We start from the raw sequence: 21724 nt of genomic DNA, 5'->3' as shown, positions 1-21724 counted from the left end.
ATAATGATTTATCATCCCTTGATGTGAAAAATTGAACTTATATAGGACTTACATGTACATTAGGAAGTAAATGACTCTCTTCTCCCATTGGTTTGGTTTCATTTTTTTTTTTTTTTTTCGGTTTTATGAGACAGGGTCTCACTATGTAGTTGAGACTGACCTGGAATATACTATGTAGCCCAGGCTGGTCTCGAACTCACAGTGATCCTCCTGCCTCAGCCTCCCAAGTGCTGGGATTACAGGTGTGCGCCACCGCGCCCAGCTCCATTATGTTTTATGTAGGCACTTAGCTTTGTAAATTATTCAAGTTTTTATGTATTTGTTTGAAAAAACAATGCCTGCTATGTGTATTTAAGGATGGGCACACGTGTGTACATGGGAAACCCAAAATGTAAATTAAAAACCAAATAAAAAAGTTAGATAATAGAACGTAGAGAAATAGATCTGTCTCTGGAAGGGGATCAGGAGATGAAGGATGCAGCAAGGAGGGCAGGGAAGGGGACAAAAAGAATTAAGATGTGTACTGCAAACATGTGCTAATAATTTTTTTAAAATCAAGAGAAAGTATTTTGTCATTCAGTAAAATTTGTCTCTCTCTCTTTTTAGGATATTTTCTTTCCTCGATGTCGTTACTTTGTGTCGCTGTGCACAGGTTTCTAGGGTAAGAATGGTTGGCATGATTATAGGGCCATCATGGAAACCTTTTAGAGCTTTCAATGATACAAACAGCCCACTGTGGCATGTGTGCCATAGGTTCCCCACCACTATTATAGGGGACCCCTTCCTGTCACTAAGGAGGACAGCCTTTGCAGTAAGTTAACTATGTTTTAGGTCTTTCCTGTACATTGTTATGTTTAGACTGTAACTTCAGCCATAGCATACATGTCCTATGTAATTGTGTGGTGGGATTTTAAATACATGTACTCTCACTAACATTTTGTAACTTTTATTTGTGTAATATAAGCAGGAAACATTTTCACTGAAAAAGCATTGAACATGTAAATTAAAAAGCTAGGCCTAACCTGGCATGGTAGCATACAGCTATAATAACAGCTATTCAGGAAGCTGAAGCAAGAGGATTACAAGTTTGAGGCAACTTGGACTACTTAGGAAATAGTCCCTATATGTCTGGGAAGCTGGATATGTATTTATACATGAGTCTTGGGCATCTAATTCTTTTTATGTGTGTGTGGTACTAGGGATAAAACTCAGGAAGTAGTCCTTGGAAGGCGGGCAGTGGCACCACTGAGCTAAATTCCCGGCCCCGAGGCATCTAATTTTTACATTATTTCTCCAAATTCTTAAAAGAGGTTAGGTAGAATTTGTTTAAAGGTGGAAACAGGAAAGTGAGTCAGTGGCAAAGCACTTGGCTTGTATCCATAGGCCCTAGGTTCAATCTTGGGGACAAGAAGAAGTTGCAGAGCAAACCATATTTCATTTTGTCTTATTTACTTTTCTCATTGTTAAGACAAAATACCCAACACCTAGAGTAGGAAAGGTTTATTTTGTCTCAGTTTGTAGCCTTCCTGACCGGGCAGCATGGCACAGGGACCTGTGGAAGAGAAATAGTCCATGGCTGGGCACCAGGAAATAGCAGCCCCAAACCTTTTAGGTAGGGTCAGGGTGGGGCCTCTGTCTTTAGTAAGTCCATTCAGCCACGCCCAGAACTATGCCAATCCCAGTCTGTGGGCTAAATTAATGCCACCCACCCTTAGTCCCAGTATCACACCCCTAGATATGGCCAGATCTGAAAAGCTCCACCTTTGAGTGCATGAGGCTTTGGGGAACATCTAGATACAAACCATAACACATTTCTAGATCAGCTTCTACATTGTGCTTAGCTATCCAGTTTGTCTCAACAGATAAATTGCTGTGACCAAAATGGCCAAATAATCATAACTTCCTAGGCTGCCACTAAAACATAGGGTAAAATCTCCATTATGGGAAAATTACCCTATGAATCATTTCTAATCTCTTTGATAATAAAAATATAACAATAAGATATGTACCTACAGTTAGCATGTTTTTGTTTTGTTTTGTTTTTTTACCTGGGATCCAGCTGATGACCTTGTGCTTGCAAGACAGGTGTGGTGCCACTGTGCTAAATCCCCAGCCTCCAGTTATCTTTTTATAAATCCGATGCCAGCTTTTAGTTCATTTAACAAATACTACCAAAAAGCTAACAAAAATTCACTTCTGAGATGCAGAAATTACTTTTCTTTTTCTTGTTTTTCCTCGTGGTACTAGATTGAACCCGGGGCCTTTGCACTGAGCTGCACTCCCAACCCTTTTTCTAAATTCTATTTCAAGACAAGGTCTTTGTTAAGTTGCCTGGGCCAGGCAGCTGGAACTTGTGCTCCTCCTGCCTCAGTCTGCGAGAGTGCTGGCCATATAGGAGTGCATCACCATGCCAACTCAGAAATTAAAGTTAATACAACAGAAATTTTCTACATTAAGGTTGTTTTGGTGTCATTTTGTGTGCGTGTGCATGAGGTAGTTATGGTAAGGATTTGAAGGGACACTTAGGACCACCTTCAAAGATAAACACAGTAAGAACAACTATTTTACATACCTTCAAAGATAAACACAGTAAGAATGACTATTTTACATACCTTATCAATCAGTATGCATGCATTAGCTATTTTGGGGTGGGTTTTTTTTTTGTTTGTTTCTTTCTGTTTGTTTGAGACAGGGTCTCACTATGTAATTAAGACTGACCTCGGGCCGGGGATTTAGCTCAGCGGTTCGGTGGTTTGGTTGTGGCCTGCCTTGCAAGCGCAAGGACCTGAGTTCAATCCCCGGTACCAAAAAAAAAAAGACTGACCTGGAACTCACTATGTAGCCTAGCCTGGTCCTGGAACTCACAGCGATCTTCCTGCCTCAGCCTCCAGAGTGCTGGGATTACAGGCGTACACCACCACGCCTGGCTTATATCAGCTATTTTGAAAACTACCAATGGTATTAGGATGATTTTTTTTTTCCACCAGTACTGGAGTTTGAACCCATAGCTTCACACATGCTAGGTAACACTATACCACTGAGCTACATCCTGAACCCTTATTTCTGAGAGAGTCTTGATAAATTGCCCAAGTTGGATTCTTCAAGTCTTCCTGCCTCAGCCTCCTTAGTAGCTGGGATTATAGACCTCTAATACAACAAGCCCCTATATCAAAACAAACAGTAAAAAGGACTGGGGATGAAGTTTAGAGTAGAGGCCCTAAATTCTATCCCAGAACTGCTAAATAACGGAGGTGAGGAAGTCTAGTCCATTCTAATCTGGTCTTGGTTATAGCACCACAACCTGCCCTTCCCTAGTTCAAGATCTTCTGTAGCTATAAGTTTCTCTACCCACTCACCGATGGAGAGAAAAGTACGTATCAGATTAAGGCAGATGGGCTGGGATAAATTACCAGTAGGCACTGGAGGGTTTTTCACTGTGCTTCAGTCATTATTTGGTTGACTGGTAAATGTGAATATTGCTTTTTTCTTTCTTTCAACTTTTCTCCGTCTCTTTTTTCTGGAAAATAGGCCTGGAATGTTCTTGCTCTGGATGGCAGCAACTGGCAGCGAATTGATCTATTTGATTTCCAGAGGGATATTGAGGTATAATTACGTGTTGTGTGGCCCCATTTCTCTTGTTAGTAATTACGGTGTGGAACAGATGAGCACCAGCCATATAAATCTTATTTTCCCCAAAGAGAGAAACTACTATTTTCATTATATCTGAAACTCATGGGAGTTTCCAGAAGTTCCCAAGAGTTTTAGTTTTGAGCATAAGCAAAATTATTTCATTGAAATAATACTAAGTTATTTAGAGTAAATTTTAGTCCTGAATAGGACCCCAGGTTTGGAGGTGTTGAGGGTTTTGTTTTGTTTTGTTTTTTGAAGGGGTATGAGGGATCAAACTCGGGACCTTGTGCTTGTGAGGCAGGCGGGGGCACCACTGAGCTACATCCCCCAGGTGTTTCATTTTTGCCAAGTTATGAATGAATGTGTTTGGAGTTTGCTCATTTTATATTTGTTTATTGAAAAACAGTTGTTGGGATGATATTTGTATGTTGCCTCTTTGGAAAGAATATGAAGATGAATATGTAGTATATATTGTCCCTCAGCAGCTGTTTTTGTTTGTTTTAAATTAATTTTATTGGTACCCTTTTAGTATGCATAATGATCACATTCATCATAGGGAATTTGTACTGTACATAAAATATCTTGCTGCTTCCCCCCCCATTCCTCTTCCCTCCCTTCAACCTTTCTTTTGCTCCTTATTTATAAAAGCTTTGTTTCCATTTTTTTCCTTCTATTCTCTTCTTTTTTCCCTTTTCCTTTCTTTCACTTCTCCCGTCCCCTTCCCTTGGTTCCCTTCCCATTTAAACATTTTCTTCCTGCTTCCCAAAAGCTGTCAGCCATTTGGTCCTTATTCACACTTTTGGTTTCTCACACAAGAGAAACAATGTGATATTTAAACATGGTTGTCCAATTTATTTCAGTTAAAAGTATAATCTCAAGGTATATCCATTTACCTAAAAATGTCTCAAGTTTACTCTTCTTTGTGCATAGTGGTACTCCATTGTATATAAAAACCACATTTTCCTTTCTCCTTTTTTTTTTTTTAACCAGGAATTGAACTTAGAACCTTGTGCTTATGAGGCAGGCACAGTGTCACTGAGCTACATTCCTGCCAGAAAAACCACATTTTCTTTATCTGTTCATCTGTCACTGGGCATCTGGGAATCTGTTTTTGGTTTTTTTTTTGAGACAGGGTCTCGCTGTGTAGTTTAAATAGGCCTCATACTCACGGCAGTCCTCCTGCCTTAGCTTCCCAAGTGCTCAGATTACAGGCCCGAGCCACTGTGCCCAGCTCAGTTAGGAGCTGTGATTTAAACCAGGTATGGACAGGATACATTCATATAGTGCCATAAAAGACAGAGAAAATACCATTCCTCAAATACAGAACATCTTACAAATTGAAAACAGTATTTTCCTATTTAATTAGTTCTTTGAAACAAATAGAAGCCATTTTTGTTTATAAATTGTTAAAAACAAAATAGGATGTATTTTTCTCAAAAGTAGTGAGGCAGGTTGTCTATTTACCTATTTCTTGTTACAGGGCCGGGTAGTGGAGAATATTTCAAAACGATGTGGAGGGTTTTTACGAAAGTTAAGTCTTCGTGGGTGTCTTGGAGTAGGAGACAATGCATTAAGGTAAAAAAATAATAATAATTACTGGTTAATCTGTTTTGATTTTATTTTAACTGAAAATTGAACCCAGGACATTCACATGGCACTGCATCCCAGGCTCTTTTGTTGAGACAGGGTCTCACTAAGTAGCACAGGCTGACCTGGAACCCAGAGTGATCCACCTTCCTACCTCAGCAACATGTCAGTTACAGGCATGTACCACCATAGCAAGACGGGGTCTTGCTAAATCATGAGGGCTGGGCTGGAATTTACCATGCTGCAGCTTCAACTTCCCATACTGCTGAAATTATAGGCATGGGCCACCTTCCCTGGCTTCATTAATCACTTTGATTGAAATAAGGAACAGCATCACCTCACCAGAAAATGCCTAAGTAGTTTTTAAAATTTCTAAGTGGTTATAAATTCAAATACATTTTTTAAAAATTCAAATGCATATACATTGTTTATAACAGAAAAATATCTGGTAATTGAATGGTTTTAAGAATAGGGGCAAGCCGGGTGTGGTGGTGCACGCCCGTAATCCCAGCACTCAGGTGGCTGAGGCAGGAGGATCCCTGTGAGTTTGAGACCAGCCTGGGCTACATAGTGAGTTCCAGGTCAGTCTCAACTACATAGTGAGACCCTGTATCAAAAAAAGAAAAGAAAAAATAGAAAAAGAATAGGGGCCGGGGGCCAGAATTTAGCTCAGTGGTTCCACTGCCTGCCTTGAAAGCACAAGGTCCCAAGTTCAATCCCCGGTACCAAAATAAAAAAAAAAATAGGGGCCTGGATGTAGCTCAATGGCACCATACCTTCCTGGCAAGCACAGGGTCCTGAATTTAATCCCTGGTACCAGAAAAAAAAAAAAAAGCAGAGCATATACTTCCCCAGAAAGGCCAGATTCCCCATCCTCAGTGGTTCTTTCAGAACCTGAGTTTTTTTGTTCTTTGAACTTTTGTCTTTCACCAATGATCAATTGTTGTTGTTGTTGTTGTTGTTGTTGTTGTTGTTGTTGTTGTTTTCTGATGATGTTTTTTGAGACAGGGTCTCACTATGTAGTTGAGACTGACCTGAAACTCGCTATTATATAGCCCAGGTGTAGTGATCCTCCTGCCTCAGTCTCCCAAGTGCTGGGATTACAGATGTGCACCACCAGGCCCGGCTTCGATGGCCAATTTTTTGGTGTTTTATAACTCAATACTGACAGCACACAGTTACCTTAGACCCCATAGGATAAGGGCTCAGTCCAAAAGACGGCCCATACTTGAGATGGCAGTTGCAAGTCCCATGTTATTATATACTTTTGTGGAGGGGTGCTGAGAATTGAATACAGGGTCTTTTTGTACTGAACTATATCCTTTGCTGTATTTTTTTATTTTGAATTGCCTAGGCTGGTAATGAACTTATGATCCTCCTTCCTGAGACTAAAGTATAGTACCATGCCCAGCTGCTGTGTACTGCTGGTGAATGGGATAGAAATCGGGTTCCCCTGATCCCTTCCTGGGGCTTGAAAATCTGCTGTATGGTTCCCAGAACTCAGGAAAATCCTTCAGTTACTTTACCAGTTATCATGAAGGATGCAGATGAAGTACATGGTTAAGATTCATAAGGCTCCCAAGCACAGGACCTTCCATCCCTGGGGGATTAGGGCATTCTACCCTCCCAGCACATGTCTGTGCTCACCAACCCAGAAGCTGCCCTGTTCCCATCATTTAGGGCCTTTTACAATGGCCATGTTACCTAGGCATAATTGAACAAATATTACAATGAAAGACACTCCTGTACCCCTGTCACTTAGGAATCACAGGGGTCTTAAGAGCTCTATTCAACTGGAGATTTAGCTTTGTGGTTCAGACACCTGCCTTGTAAGCACAAGGTCCCAAGTTCGATCCCCGGTACAAAAAAAAGAAAAAAAAAACTGTATTCAAATAACTGGAGATGGAAAACAAATACATATTTTTTCTATCACAATATAAAAAAATAACCATCGGTATTATGAAGAATAAATCGTTTTATTTTTATGCTTGGAATTTTGCCCATTTTATTTAAACCTTTTACTTTGCTTCTTTCCCATAAAGGACCTTTGCACAAAACTGTAGGAACATTGAAGTCCTAAATCTAAATGGGTGTACAAAGACGACAGATGCGTAAGTAGTGCATGTTTTAGAAGTGTAAGTGGTAGACCTTATATGTGATCTATACAAGTTTTAAATCATGGCTAATTAACATACTGAGCTGCTGGGCGTGGTGGCGCAAGCCTGTAATCCCAGCACTTGGGAGGCTGAGACAGGAGGATCACTGTGAGAGACCAGCCAGGACTACACAGTGAGTTCCAGGTCAGTCTCAACTACATAGTGAGACCCTGTCTCAAAAAAAAAAACAAAAACAAAACAAAACAAAAAGCATACTGAGCTGCTTTCATCTTGATTTTACAGAGGAAAGATTTTAAAAGGAAAAAGCAACATGAAGGTAGAAATGGAGTAAGAATTTGAAATCCTGTCTTATTTAAAGTGAACTATAAAGTCATAGTCTATATGCAGTAGGGATAATAAAAATGACAGTAAATGTAAATTCTTTAGAAAGATTAAAATAGTAATTCAGCAAGACTAAACAGTTTGTATTAATCAGTACTGATAGCATTTAATGCAAATCTCTAAATGTGCTAATCTGTACCACTCACAATATAAAAGAAATTAAAGAAGCCAGGCTTGGTGACACACCTGAAATTACAGCATTCTGGGAGGCTGAGGTAAGAGTATCACAAATTTGAGTCCAGCCTGGGCAATTTAGCCACCTAGTAAAACCCTGTCTCAAAATAAAAAGTGTTTTATGGGCTGGGGATTTAAATGCTCAGTGGTTCTGCCACCTGCCTCTCAAGCACTAGGACCCAGGTTCGAGAAAAGTGTTTTAAAGGAGTAAGTAAAAATACTTTGGACAAGGAATGACACTGATTATTGGACACAGGGCCTTTCACTGAGCTACATTCACACCTCCCCACCTTTGGTGGGGGGTCACTAAGTTGCTAAATTGCCCAGACTAGGCTTGAACATGTAGTCCTTCTGCCTTTCCAGAGCGCTGGGATTACAGTCATACACCAGCTTTATACACCAGGCAAAAAAAAGTATAAATTTTAAAAATCACGAACAAGGCTCCAGCTTCTGACAGTAACAGCAACTCCTTTCCTGCCACGGACAACTACAAAACTAGATAAAGTAATAGGGGAAAACCCAAATTAAAGTATCAGCACACATTTACAAGACTTTGAAATAAATGAAGTGAGCCCTATGAAAAATTTCAGTGGCATTTTCCAGACCATGTCAGGAGTTCTTGCTGATTTTAAAGAAAGAGATCAGAGTCCAAGGGGACTAAAGGAGCAGGAGCCAGGCAAAGTGTTATATGCTTGTAATCTCAGCACTCAGGAGACTGAGGCAAGATGATCACTGCAAGTTCAAAGCCAACCTGGGCTGCATAGTGAGTTCAAAACTAGCCTGAACTACATAGTTAGACCCTGTCACCCAAAAACTGGCAAGAATTTGTCTGGTAATAAAAGAACTACTCAAAAGCCATATGAAAACAGGCAGCAGGCAAGAGTTGGCCCTTGAGCCATAGTTTGCTTACCTCTGGCGTAAAGGACAAAAACCACATGATCATCTCATATAATAGATGGCCTTCAAATAACCCCTACTTCTGGGTATTTCTACTCTTGGGTAATCCTTTCCCCTTGTGGACATCATGACCCTTGTGACTCATTTCTAACAATAGAATAAATGCTGCATAAGGGATGGGATGTTGTTTTTGAGATTAGGTTGCAGCATGTCTTTTGTGCTGCTCTGCTTTCTCCTGGGCACTTGGCTTTCACGGAGGCCGGCTGCTCTGCCGTAGGTCTGTCTGTGGAGAGATCCACGTGGCCAGGAACCAGTGTCCTCCAGCCAGCCACTCACAAGGGCCTGACAACTCTCAAAGCCAGGAATGAGCTTTCTTTTTTTTTTTTTTTTGAAGGAATGAGCTTTCTTTTTTTTTTTTGTTTGTGTGTGTGTGTGTGTGTGTGTGTGTGTGTGTGGTACCAGGAATCGAACTCAGGTCCTTGCGCTTGTGAGGCAGGCCACTGAACCACTGAGCTAAATCCCACGCCCATCAGGAATGAGCTTTGAATTGGATCACCAAGGTCTGGTTCCTTGACAACAGGCTCTGTGAGAGCCTCACCCAGAAGCACTCTATCTACTAAGTTCCCTATATGCTCCTGACCCAGTTTGTGTTAAGGTAATTTATTATGCAGAAAGATAACTAATACATTACTAGGCACAGAAAAAGCACACAGCAAAATCCAGTACCCTTTCATGATGAAAACAAATGCAAGGAGCTTTCTTCAATGTGGTCAGAGGTATCTATGAAAAACCTATTGCCAACATCATACTTAATGGTGAAAGACTGAATGCTTTTTCCCTAAGATCAGCAATAACCACTCCTTTTACGGGGGAGATACTGAGACTGAACTTGGCCTCACATCTGCTAGTTATGCAGTCTGCCACTGAGCTCCACTCCCAGCCAAAACTCTATAGTCAATATTGCATTGCAAGGTCTAGCCAGTGCCAGAAGTAGTTGTTTGTTTTTTTGTTTTTAATATATACTGATGTTTTCATCAGGAGAACTTTGTTTGCAAATAACATAATTCTGTAATTTGTGTAGAAAATCATAAGGAAATCACCAAAAAAATGCTACAATTTATAAATCTTAAGAAGCTCATTTGTGGGTCAGGGATTTAGCTCAGTGGTTCCACCGCCTGCCTCACAAGTGCAAGGTCCCAAATTCGATCCCCAGTACTTGGGAAAAAAAAAAAAAAAAAAAGCTCACTTGCAACAAGATCATTGTACAAGCAGGATATAGTATTGTATACCTAGAATCCAAGTGCTCTGAAAGGCTGAAGCAAGAGGATTTTAAATTTGAGCCCTTCTGGGAGGTTTAACAATTTAGCAAGACGCTGTCTCAAAATAAAAATTAAAGCTCAGTGGCATCATGCCTGCCTGGCAAGTACAAGGTCCTGAGTTTGATCCCCAGTACCAAAAATCAATTAAATAAATAATGAAAAGGGCTGGGGATGTGGCTTAGTAGAAAGGCCCTGAGTTCAATCCTCGTCTTTTGCATACCTTGGAAAAATCTAGTTCTTTTCCCAAGCATACTAGTGCAGGCCTGTAATTCAGCTACTGACCATGCTGGATTGTAAGCTCAACAAGAGGATTGTAAATGCAAGCCCAGCCTGGGCAGCTCAGTGAAGGAGACCTTTCTCAGAAAGGACCGGGGGTCTACCTCAGCATTCACTGGATTCAGTCCCCAGTATCACAAAAGAAGAAATCCGATGCATTAGTGCTGTGCAGCTGATTATCTTGGATACAGATATAAGTAAAACAGAGGCAGGACTTCTGGTCCTCATGTTTGAGTTCACACTAGTAGGAGTTTGTTAACTTTGGTGACCTGGATTTGCAGAATACATAAGTGGTGTGCTGTTAGTAGCTGTTTACATTTCCCAATGTGAATCATCATTTTCCTCCTTCATAGCCAGCCTTTCTTTTTCTTTGTGAATGGCATCGGTCCCTTCTTCAGTGTGAAAGGTCCCAGGGCTTAGAGCTGCATTTGAGAGGGTATGAAAATTTTATGTCTCTAATGTGCACACATTTACTGAGAAAGGTATGTGATACAGTAAGAATGTGTTCTTATTTTGCTTATTGATTATTTTTCCTCTCTCCGTTTTCAGTACATGTACTAGCCTTAGCAAGTTCTGTTCCAAACTCAGGCACCTTGACTTGGCTTCCTGTACATCGATAACAAACATGTCTCTCAAAGCTCTGAGGTAAATTCCTTATAATGAGTATGTCCGTTAATACATAACTTTTATAGACTGGTATAAGGTTGACATCAGCCTTGTTTTATGGATGTATTACTGTAGTTTTGGATAGATCTTTAATTTTACCACTGTCCCAGTTACAGTTAGAGGAAACATTCAAGTGAAATGACTTGTGATAATTGGAATTTCTGAACAGAGCAGTATGATTTATACATGAATGATGTTCATGTATTTTTTAACCATTTACCAATCCAATTATTTAAAAAGGGGATGACCAAACTCACATATTTTTTATTAATTTGTATAAGATAACAGGAGATATAAAAACACTTTTATCAAATTTACTCCATACAAGAGTCTGGTTGAAATGACACCTCCCCAGGCGACCTTCAGGATAATGTGTAAAGAAACACACTGCCCAAGTGACCCTTGGGGTATACTTACTGTTAAGTGGTTAAAGTCCTATAGATCCAGAAGGTAAATCTTAAAAGAGGGATAGAATGCCCTTGCGGGGGGGCTTTTTTACCCAGCTTTTAATAAATTGATATGGTCTCCTTATTGGTTATACTTATGCATGTAAAGAATTAAACTATTTAAAAAGAAGAAAAGAAGGCCAGGGATTTAGCTCAGTGGTTCAGCTGCCTGCCTTGCAAGTGCAAGGTCCCAAGTTGAATCCCTGGTACCAAAAAAAAAAAAGGAAAAGAATTGAACTATTAAAAAAAAAAAATAAAGACTGGTGCCACACACCTGTAATCCCAGCACTTGGGAGGCTGTGGCAGGAGGATCACTGCAAGTTCCAGGCCATTGAACTCACTATACAATGAGACCCTCTCTAAAAAAACAAAATTAAAAAGTAGATTTAAATAGAATATATCAAAATGTGGTTTCTGTATTTATTTGTTCCCTTGTTTATTTTAAGTGTAACTCCTTTTAAACGCTCCTTGTGAATACTGAGCACATACAGATCTAAGGACTGTTTGCCATGTAGAAATATAACAACTTTTATCATTTATTAAATATTTCTACATAAATTGTCTCATTTATGTGAGAGTAGATAGAAGAACATTTCTTCAAAGCTGTCAAGTGCCCCGGTAATGTTGGTACAACCTTGAGAATATAAAAAGCTTGGTGTTCATGAGTATTTCAGCTATAAAACTAAATTGATAAGGGTAGAGGTGACCAAAGATGAAGCTAATACTTGGTAGACAGAGATTAGTTGGGTGTGATGGTGCATACCTGTAACCTTAGCTCTCTGGGAGTCTGAGGCAGGAGAACTGCAAATTTGAGCCCAGGCTGGACAGCTTAGAAAGACCCTGTCTCAACACAGGGTGAGTGCTTGCCTTTCCAAACACCTGGCATCTCTGCACTGCTGATGCTACATGGAAGCTAAAGCCACACACTCCACGGCTCCAGGCCCTCAGAACAGAGCCGGCTCACCTGCTGTTGCCCGCCACCCACAGCCAGTCTGACCGCCAAGATGGCAACCACTGCAGCAGATGTGGCTGTGGCTCTGCTATTGGGCACACATTGGGTCGGGCCATCTCTGGGGCTTTGTTGGAGGAGGTAATGTGAGCCCTCCGCACCTGACATCACTCACCAAGGGCCTCGGGGCACTGAGCCAGAGCAGTAGCATCAGTCTGGGAGCTCTTGCTTTGATGTGAACGGACAGTATTTGGAGTGTGCCCAGAAGTTTTTGATGGTATGCTGAGACAGCGCAGAGTTGCAAATAGATCAGACTTAATCAGGAAGTTCCAGTAGAAGAACTGGGAAGTCAGCTGTGACTGTTACTTTAGCATGAAAATATAATTAATGAATGTATAGAATGTAAAAACCTTAAGCCTCTCATTATTAATAGCTTCATTGCTTCAGAATGGCATTGGAAGAGAATATTCTGACTATATCAGCAAATTTACTGAGGTGGTATAGAATGTAGGGCAGGCTTTTCTATAGCCTCTTCATATCAGTTGCTGTGATGTAATTACTCTTGGGTTAATTAGAATAAAATGAATTTCTTCCGTGGGGGAGCACAGGACTCAAACTTAAATAATGCAGACATGCACACACACACACTTTAAGGTGCTGAGTTTAATCTCTAATACCATAAAGTAAGTAAATTTAATTTTTTAAATTAAGTTTTTATAGGGCTGGGGATTTAGCTCTTTGGTGGGACACCTGCCTTGCAAGTGCAAGGTCTTGAGTTCAATTCCTATTGTAAAATGGAATGAGTCACTTAGTTTTCAGTTTCTGTCTTTATCAGCAAAACACGCTTGTGCTTTGTGCATTTTGCCTGGACTGAGTGAAATGACCCTGCAGGAACCTTTGGCGTTAGAGGTAGTGATCTGCTTGTCCTGTATGCTCTATTCTAAGCGAGGGGTGTCCACTGCTGGAGCAACTGAACATTTCCTGGTGTGACCAAGTAACCAAGGATGGCATTCAAGCACTTGTGAGAGGCTGCGGGGGGCTGAAGGCCTTATTCTTAAAAGGCTGCACACAGGTAATATTCCATGTAGTGCATGTGAAATTCCAAGGAAACGTAAACTGTGTCAACATTACCAAGATGTTTTTGTTTTGAGGGAACTGTGAGTACTGCATAGACACATGCTTACCACATTTCAGGCATTTTCTTTGAAATGAAAGAGAAAAATTAATATCTGACCAAAAATAAGTTGGGGTCAGGCAAAGTAGGGATGAGCTTATACTGAGGGAATACCGTAGGCAAAAAAGGTTTCGTGGAGGGTTTAGTCTGTACTGAAAAGTTTTTGCCTACAGTGATGACACACCCTTGTAATCCCAGCACTCAGGAGGCTGAGGCAGGAGGATGATTTTGAGGCCAGCCTGGACTATTCAGTCTGTGTCTCACACACACACACAGCTTGAGCTTCTGGTTATTTCTGGGATCCTGAGAGATACTGATTGGAATACAGCATTATGATCAGTTACCACCTGTTCTCAGCAATATAAGCATGCCAGGATTTTCCAGCAGCAGATAAATGCTGTGGGTTCCATTCCTGCCTCCCAAGTTTTTAAAAGTTTATCGGATCCCCAGTACTAGGAGGAAGGAAAAAAAAAAAAAAAAAACACTTACAAAGAAAGGGGTATAGATTTGTGAGAATTATTTTACTTCATAGCCTCTGCACAGCTGGGCATGGTGGTGCACACCTGTAATCCCAGCACGCAGTAAGCAAAGGCAGGAGGATCGCTGTGAGCTCAAGGCCAGCCTGAACTACAAAGTGAGGCCCTGTCTCAAAACAAACAAAATAGTTCCTCCACTGTACTTTGAGGTATATTCATCAGAACTAAAATCCATAGGACTGGGGATTTAGCTCAGCTGCCTGCCTCAAAAGTGCAAGGTCCCGAGTTCTATCCCTGGTACCTAAAGAATAAATAAAACCCATAACTTGGCAATATTATTTTATCTTTTCCTTGATTTCTGATTTCTTTTTTTTTTTTTTGGTACCGGGGACAGGTCCTTGCGCTTGCAAGGCAAGCCACCAAACCACTGAGCTAAATATCTGGCCCTCCTTGATTTGTAATGTGAATTTGATGTGGTAAGAACTGATTCTTTAAAATTATGAAAGTAAAAAAAATACCGATAGTCCTGCTAATAACAAGAATTATTCTGTTAAGTGATCATTTATTATTTATGGCTCATTGTTCTTTAATGGGTATATTGAAAATGTAGTAGTGAATGAGTTCTCTCAGGGCCAGGGATTTAGCTCAGTGGCACTCCACCTGCCTCAGGAGTGTAAGGTCCTGAGTTTGATCCCTGGTACTAGAAAGAATATGTAATCTCTTAAGGTTGCTTCTTTGAAATAATGCCAGTAACCACCTGTTTTTTTAATCTTTGTAGCTAGAAGACGAAGCTCTCAAGTACATAGGTGCACATTGTCCTGAGCTGGTGACTCTGAACTTGCAGACTTGCTTAGTAAGCATCCCTTTCCACAAGACTTCTTTATTAGGAATTCCTTTCACTAGTATTATTGATGTTATTTGTAAGAGTTTCAAGACCAGTAGCTTTTCCTCAGCAGCCATGGGGACAGCGCACACCCACAGATGTCTCTAATCTCTTGCGGGGGCCAGAAACGGGTTGGTTTTTTGAGACAGGGTCTCACTTTGTATTTCAGTCTGGCTTGAATTCACTGTGTAGGCCCATGCTGACCTATATTGATTCTCCTGCCTCAGCCTCCCAAGTGCTCCGCTGACAGGTGCTACCATGGCTTTTGTCTCTCTTACCTGCTTAAGAAAATCTTTCTGCTTAGCTATTTCATACCTTTTACCTTAAGCACTTTTCAAGGCTGGAGATAAGAGCATCCTAAGTTCAAGATTCACCTAAGCAACTTCATGAAATCCTACCTCAAAAAGTAGTGTCTATATTTAGCATTTTGGCTTCATCAGACCATCTGCTTTTTGTTATTTACCATGTGACTCCTAAATTTTACTTAGATAATTTCTTAAACTATTCAGGGGCTAGAAAATTATTTAGCTTTTCTCTCTTACCTTGAAAATTATAGATGTCTTACCTTGGAATGAGAGAGCCCCTCATAGAAAAAAAAATTTTGATGAGTTCTCCTAGTTTGTGCTAGGCCTTCTACTTCTTATGTCCTTTTTTTGTTCAATCATTTGGAACTGGAAAACCTGGTCATTGCTCAATTTATAGGTGAAAGGCCACAATTCTCAAGTCATGGTTGCTATCAGAATTTGCTGATAATCTTTTTGGTTCGGTTTTGCTTGGACTTTGAGACAGGGTCTCACTGTGTAGCCCAGGCTGGCCTCAAATTCTCAGTGATCCTCCTGCCTCAGCCTCCAGAGTGGTGTGATTATAGGTGTGCACCACCATGCCTAACATCTATGTTCATTTATATGGCTGAAATGTTTTCCCTGAGAGAGCAAACTTAGTCATTGTGAACATGAAGCAATCATCTTATAGTTCCGGGGCAAAGTTGTTCTTGTGCCGCTTCATACGGGCTGCAGGTGTTTATATACACACAATATATGTGCACTGTGCATGCACGTGCAATACATGTAAATACACATACCACATGTGTAAGTGCTGCTGTAGTTGGATTCGCTTTATGCTTCCAGCAGTCACAAATCAAAGTTGGTAAGGATAAAAAGCAATTCTTTCAATGTATTTTATTTTTTCTTTCACTGAAGTCTTAGTACAGGAGTTGTTCCTCCACTACAACATGATGAGATGCTTTTGTGCACTCATGAGAATTTTTTAACTTTTATTTTTGGAGTTGGGGGGGTCTCGCTAAGTTGTTAAGTTGCTGTCCCCCTGCCTCAGCCTGCCCCAGAGTGTGGGGTTTACAGATGTGTGCCACCTCCCCTTGGCTGATCATTCTCATCCCTGACTGATCTGAAAACATAAAAGTTAATTGATTTTACTATTTTTAAATTTGCATTAGTTTTGGCTATGGGACTTTCCTTAGTACTTCCATACATTTGTTTGTTTGTTTTTTGTTTTTTGAGACAGGGTCTCATTGAATAGTTGAGACTGACCTGGAACTCACTGTGTATCCCAAGCTGGTCTTGAACTCAGCGATCCTCCTGCCTCAGCCTCCCGAGTGCTGGGATTACAGGCGTGCGCCACCACAACCAGCTTGCAGTACTTTTCTAATACTACTTTGTGTCACAACTTCCAGTGCCCTGCTACATTTCCATGATTTAATTTCTGCTTCCCCTTACATCTTCAGTATCCTTGTTTAATAATAACGATACATCACGTTATATGTGTGTGTTGCTTTCTCCACATGAATGTATGTAGCTTCCTTACCATCTAGTTTTCAATGTCTGTTTTTGTTTTTTTGAGTTTTTTGTTTTGTTTTGTTTTGTTTTGCTTTGCTTTGCTTTTTTGTTTTGGGGATTTTATTGTTGTTGGAGAACATGCTGATTTAACCAGTGGGTATTAGCAGGGCTTGGTGGCACACACCTCTAACCCCAGTACTCCATAGTCTGAGGCAGGAGGATCACGGTGAGTTCGAGGCCACCCTGGGCTACATAGTGAGTTCATAGCCAGCCTGAACTGCAAAGCAAGACCCTGTCTCAAAAAAAAAAAAAAAAAGCTTTGAGGTTTTGCTTTTTTCCCTCAATTGTCCTTACAATTTAAGGACGGTGCTTAATTCAACAGGTGGTAAGGAAGCTTGTAAACCTACACAAAATTGGTAAATCTGAGCCGGGTGTGGTGACACACGCCTATAATCCCAAACTGGGGGTGGGGTCTGAGGCAGGAGGATCACTGTGAGTTCGAGACCAACCTGGGCTACATAGTGAGTTCCAGGTCATTCTCAACTACATAGTGAGACCCTGTCTAAAAAAAAATTTTTTTTATTTATTTTTTTGTAAATCTGACAGGATATATTCAAGTGCTGTTAGTATCTACCATGTTAAACCTGGGTATGGTGGTTCACACCTTTAATCCTGGCACTTTGGAGTCTGAGGTTGGAGGATTGCTGTGAGTTTGAGGCCAGCCTGCGCTACATACATAGCAAGACCTTGCCTAAACCAAAAAAAAATTCATATGTAACATTTTATTACATCTTCCTGTGTACTTTATTTTATTTGAAATCAATTTAAGCCAGGCCTAATGGCAGATACCTGTAATCTCAGCATTTGGGAGGCTGAGGCAGGAGGATCACTACAAGTTTGAGGCCAGCCTGAACTACATAGCAAGACCCTGTCTCAGAAAAACCAAGTAAGGGCTGGGATTTAGCTCAGTGGTGCTGCCACCTGCCTTACAATTGCTAGGTTCCGCGTTCAATCTCCAGTACTCCCCAAAAAATAAGTTTACTTTTTTTTTTTTTTTACTGGGGATCAAACTCGGGACCTTGCACTTGCGAGGCAGGCGGTGGAACCACTGAGCTAAATCCCCAGCGCTAAAACAACTTTTAAACAATGCAGAATTGCATACCTAGTTAAACACAACTGTTTTATCTCCATAAGTTAGAATATTCATTATGTTAAGAGGTTAAGTCATAGGGGGAAAAAAATGAATGTTGTGCTGAGGTCGCAAATATTAACAAGTTTCAATTTGAATTTCTAAATATGTTTATACTATTAAAATACTGCTGTTCTTGCCTGATTTTAGGTTTTAAAATTAGTTCATTGAATCTACACCCTGACATACCCTGTGGTGTTCCCAGTCTCATTATGTTAAAAGAATTTCATGCTGGCATTTCTTTATACCAAAGGTAGCAGAGATTCCATTGCAGACTACATCAGAAAGAAGTCAAAAGAAGAAACAAAGTGTGTTCCTCGTTTCTTTTAGCACATTGGTCCTCTATCTGATTAATATTTAACCTGCCTAAGTTTCTTTTTGTGCTTTTTCTCAGAAGTACTATTCTTCCCTCTTTTTATTCTCCTGGGTTACTCATGCCTATGTCTGTTATTGTTTTTAGCAAATCACAGATGAAGGTCTCATTACTATATGCAGAGGGTGCCATAAGCTGCAGTCCCTCTGTGCCTCTGGCTGCTCCAACATCACAGACGCCATCCTGAATGCGCTAGGTCAGAACTGCCCGCGGCTTAGGTAAACACTTCTTATGTAGCTGAAAAAAAATCAAGGAAGAATAACAAAAGCCTCCTTCACCCGTGTTTATTTCTTGGAACTTTATAACATGTTATTTTTGCTTTTGTATGATACCTGTCTCAAAGTTTTTTAACACTAATCCTAAATTCATTTATGTTTATAGTAATGCTGCCTGATGTGTGGCAGTATTTGGAGATAGTGCTACAGAGGGACCTCTTTTGTTTGTTTCGGTTTGGTTTGGTTTTTTGTGATACCAGGGATCAAACTCAGGACCTTGCACTTGCAAGGCAGGCTCAGTCAGGCTCAGCATCACTGAGCTAAATCCCTGGCCGGTAAGGGGGACCTCTTTTGTGCTGGTGTTCTCTTAGAATGGCTTGTTTCTCTGTGGCTGGCTCTTTTTCTCTGTTTGAATATGCGGCTGGTTTGTTATGTTCTGTGAATTCTGTCTTAGTGTGCATGTAGTATCAAACCCATACTGATAACAGTTTTTTAATGAGTAGAAATGACCCTCATGTACTTTTTCGGGGGTACCAGAGATTGAACTCCGGACCTTGTGCTTGTGAGGCAGGTGGCAGTGCCACTGAGCTAAATCCCTGGCCCTTTGAGCTAAATCCCTGGCCCTTCATGTGCTTTTTTTGTTATGCTTTGTTTTGTTTTTGTTTGGTACTGGGGATCAAACTTGGGACCTTGGGCTTGCAAGGCAGGTGGAGAAACCACTGAGCTACATCCCCCATCCCATGTTGTATTTTGTTTTCATGTTTACAATTTTTGCAGAACTAGAGATGGAACCCAGGGCCTTACACATTTACAGCACTCCACCACTGACCTGCATCCCCACCCCTTTGTCTATTTTTATTTTTTATTTTCTGGTACCAGGAATTAAAATTGGTCTTGTGGTTGTCAGGCAGGCACAGCACCACTGAACTACATCCCCAACCTTTTTTTTTTTTTTTTTTTTTTTTTTTAGCTAAGGTCTTTCTAAATTGCCCAGCTGGCTTTGAACCTCCAGTCCTCTTGCCTCAGCCTCATGAGTACCTAGGATTACACATATATATGTCATTTATCTGGCTCTCCCCTCTCCCCCCACAGAGGCAGGGTCTGTCTCCCTTTGTAGTTTAGGCTGGCCCTGAACTCACTGTGTAGCTCAGGCTGGCCTGGAACTCAAAGCCATCCTCCTGCCTCCAGCCTTGAGTGCTGGGATTACAGGTGTGCGCCACCATGCCTGGCTTCTGTTTTTGCTTTCTATAGCAATGTTTATGCCAGGCACAATGACACACAGTTGTAACCCCAGGTATTGTGGAGGCTAGGGCAAGAGGATCACAATTTTGAGCCCAGCCTGGACAATTATCAAGAATTGTGTCTCATGGGGCCAGGGATTTAGCTCAGTGGTTCGGTGGCCTGCCTTGCAAAGTGCAAGGACCCGAGTTCAATCCCCGGTACCAAAAAAAAAAAAATATTGTGTCTCAGAAAAAAATCACGTCAACTGCCCTCAAGCGCAAGGACCCAAGTTTGATCCCCAGTACCCCCCCCCAAATTTTTTATAAATCAATAACTAAAATGTCTGGGGATGTAACTCAGTGTGGAGCGCTTGCCTGTGGGAGGCCCACAAATAAATAAGCGACACTTAAATGCTTAACATATGTGCTTTACAAGTATTAATCTGTTTAACCTCTGTAACATCATATAGGTACTGTTACTGTCTCCTACTACTGATGGGAAAACCAAAACAGACAAACTAACTGCTCAAGGTCTCCGAGCCCTTCCTAAGGGCAGGAACAAGAGTTCACAGCCAGGTGTTCTGCTCCAGAGCCCATAAAACTGCTTTTCTGATATCTAACAATCATTGTAAAGCAAGAAAACTTCCTAAAAATTTTTATTTACTTGGTGATACGCCCAACCATAATTGATGAAAGAACATTTGCCTGCCATATCAGAATTCCATAGTAGCACATACACTAGTTAGTAAAAAATCAGTAATATCAGAAATCTGTTCTAGAGCACTTACTACTCAAGAGCCAGAGAGGTAATCAGACCTCTCTAAAAATGCTCTACAAGCTGGGAATGGTAGCCTACACCTGTAGTCCTAGCACTCCAGAGGCTGAGGCAGGAGGAGTGCCACATGTTCAAGGCCAGCCCAGGCTACATAGTGGATTCAAGGACATCCTGAACTACATAGCAAAACCCTGTCTCAGAAAACCAAAGGAAAAATAAATACTAAACTATTTTTTTTTCTATTGTAGAGGAAGGCATCTTCAACTCATATTCCTGTCTGGTTTTATTGTTAGAACAGAAAAGGGCCGAGAATTTAGCTCATTGGCACCATGACTGCCTTGCAATTGCAAAGGTTCTGAGCTCCATCCCTGATACCAAAACAAAACAAAAAAAAAACCATAAAGGCTCTCACATGTGACAGTCCAAAATTGTGTTTCAGCTGGACATAGTGACACACACCTATATACCTATAATCCCAGCTGCTTGAGAGGCTCAAGGCAGGAGGATCACAAGTTCACCAGCCTGGACAACTTAGCAATACCTTATCTCAAAATACAATTTTATTTTTAAGTATTTTTATCAATACGTGTTCATAATGCATAATGATTATATTCATCATGGCAAGATAGAGTTTTAAAGGGGAGGGCTCTGGAGAACTTGCCTAGAATACTGAAGGTCCTGCTACCACAAAAAGCAAAGACCTGTTTCATTCAAATCCTGCTGCCCATTGGATATAGCATTCATTCATTTCTGATTGATTTTCAGTTGCTGTTACTATAGCTTTGATTTTTTAAACTTTGATGTATAGGTTATTTGTAAGCAAACAGTATCTATTTCTTGGTACCATCAGATAGTACAGATGTCATCAGAGTTTTCACAGACTAGAGGTGTGTGTATGTGTTTGTGTGTGTGTGTGTGTACACATGTGTGCACGCACACAGTACTGGGGATTGAACCTAGGGTCTTCACCCTGAGCTACATCCCCAGCCCTATTTTTTTGTTTTGTTTTGTTTTATAACTTCATCTCACCAAGTCATTAACTTGCCCAGGCTAGGCTAGAAGTTAGGATTTTCCTATCTCAGCTTCCAAGTGTGCTGGATCACAGGTGTCCACCACCATGCCCAGCCAAATAGACTTTTGTTTTGGGTTTGTTTTTTTTTTGTTTTTTTTTTTTTTTTTTTTTT

The 21724-nt window shown here is 40.8% G+C and overlaps 1 protein-coding gene across 2 annotated transcripts in view; it reads left to right on the top strand.

Annotated features, from left to right (window-relative positions):
• The window catches only part of Fbxl20 (F-box and leucine rich repeat protein 20), a 44454-nt gene that overhangs the window by 12920 nt on the left and 9810 nt on the right, over positions 1 to 21724 (top strand). For both annotated transcript variants that reach the window (XM_010620054.2, XM_010620053.2), the window contains exons 2-9: positions 607 to 661; positions 3529 to 3603; positions 5111 to 5205; positions 7260 to 7328; positions 10931 to 11026; positions 13388 to 13514; positions 14871 to 14945; positions 18418 to 18548. In XM_010620054.2, coding sequence (XP_010618356.1) covers positions 607 to 661; positions 3529 to 3603; positions 5111 to 5205; positions 7260 to 7328; positions 10931 to 11026; positions 13388 to 13514; positions 14871 to 14945; positions 18418 to 18548 — 723 coding nt within the window. The remainder of the gene's footprint in view (positions 1 to 606; positions 662 to 3528; positions 3604 to 5110; positions 5206 to 7259; positions 7329 to 10930; positions 11027 to 13387; positions 13515 to 14870; positions 14946 to 18417; positions 18549 to 21724) is intronic.

The sequence above is a fragment of the Fukomys damarensis genome, unplaced genomic scaffold (genome assembly GCF_012274545.1).
Source record: "Fukomys damarensis isolate Sample0158 unplaced genomic scaffold, DMR_v1.0_HiC HiC_scaffold_13, whole genome shotgun sequence".
NCBI lineage: Eukaryota > Metazoa > Chordata > Mammalia > Rodentia > Bathyergidae > Fukomys > Fukomys damarensis.
Note: the sequence above shows the minus strand (reverse complement) of the source record. Positions and strands in the feature narration are given on the sequence as shown.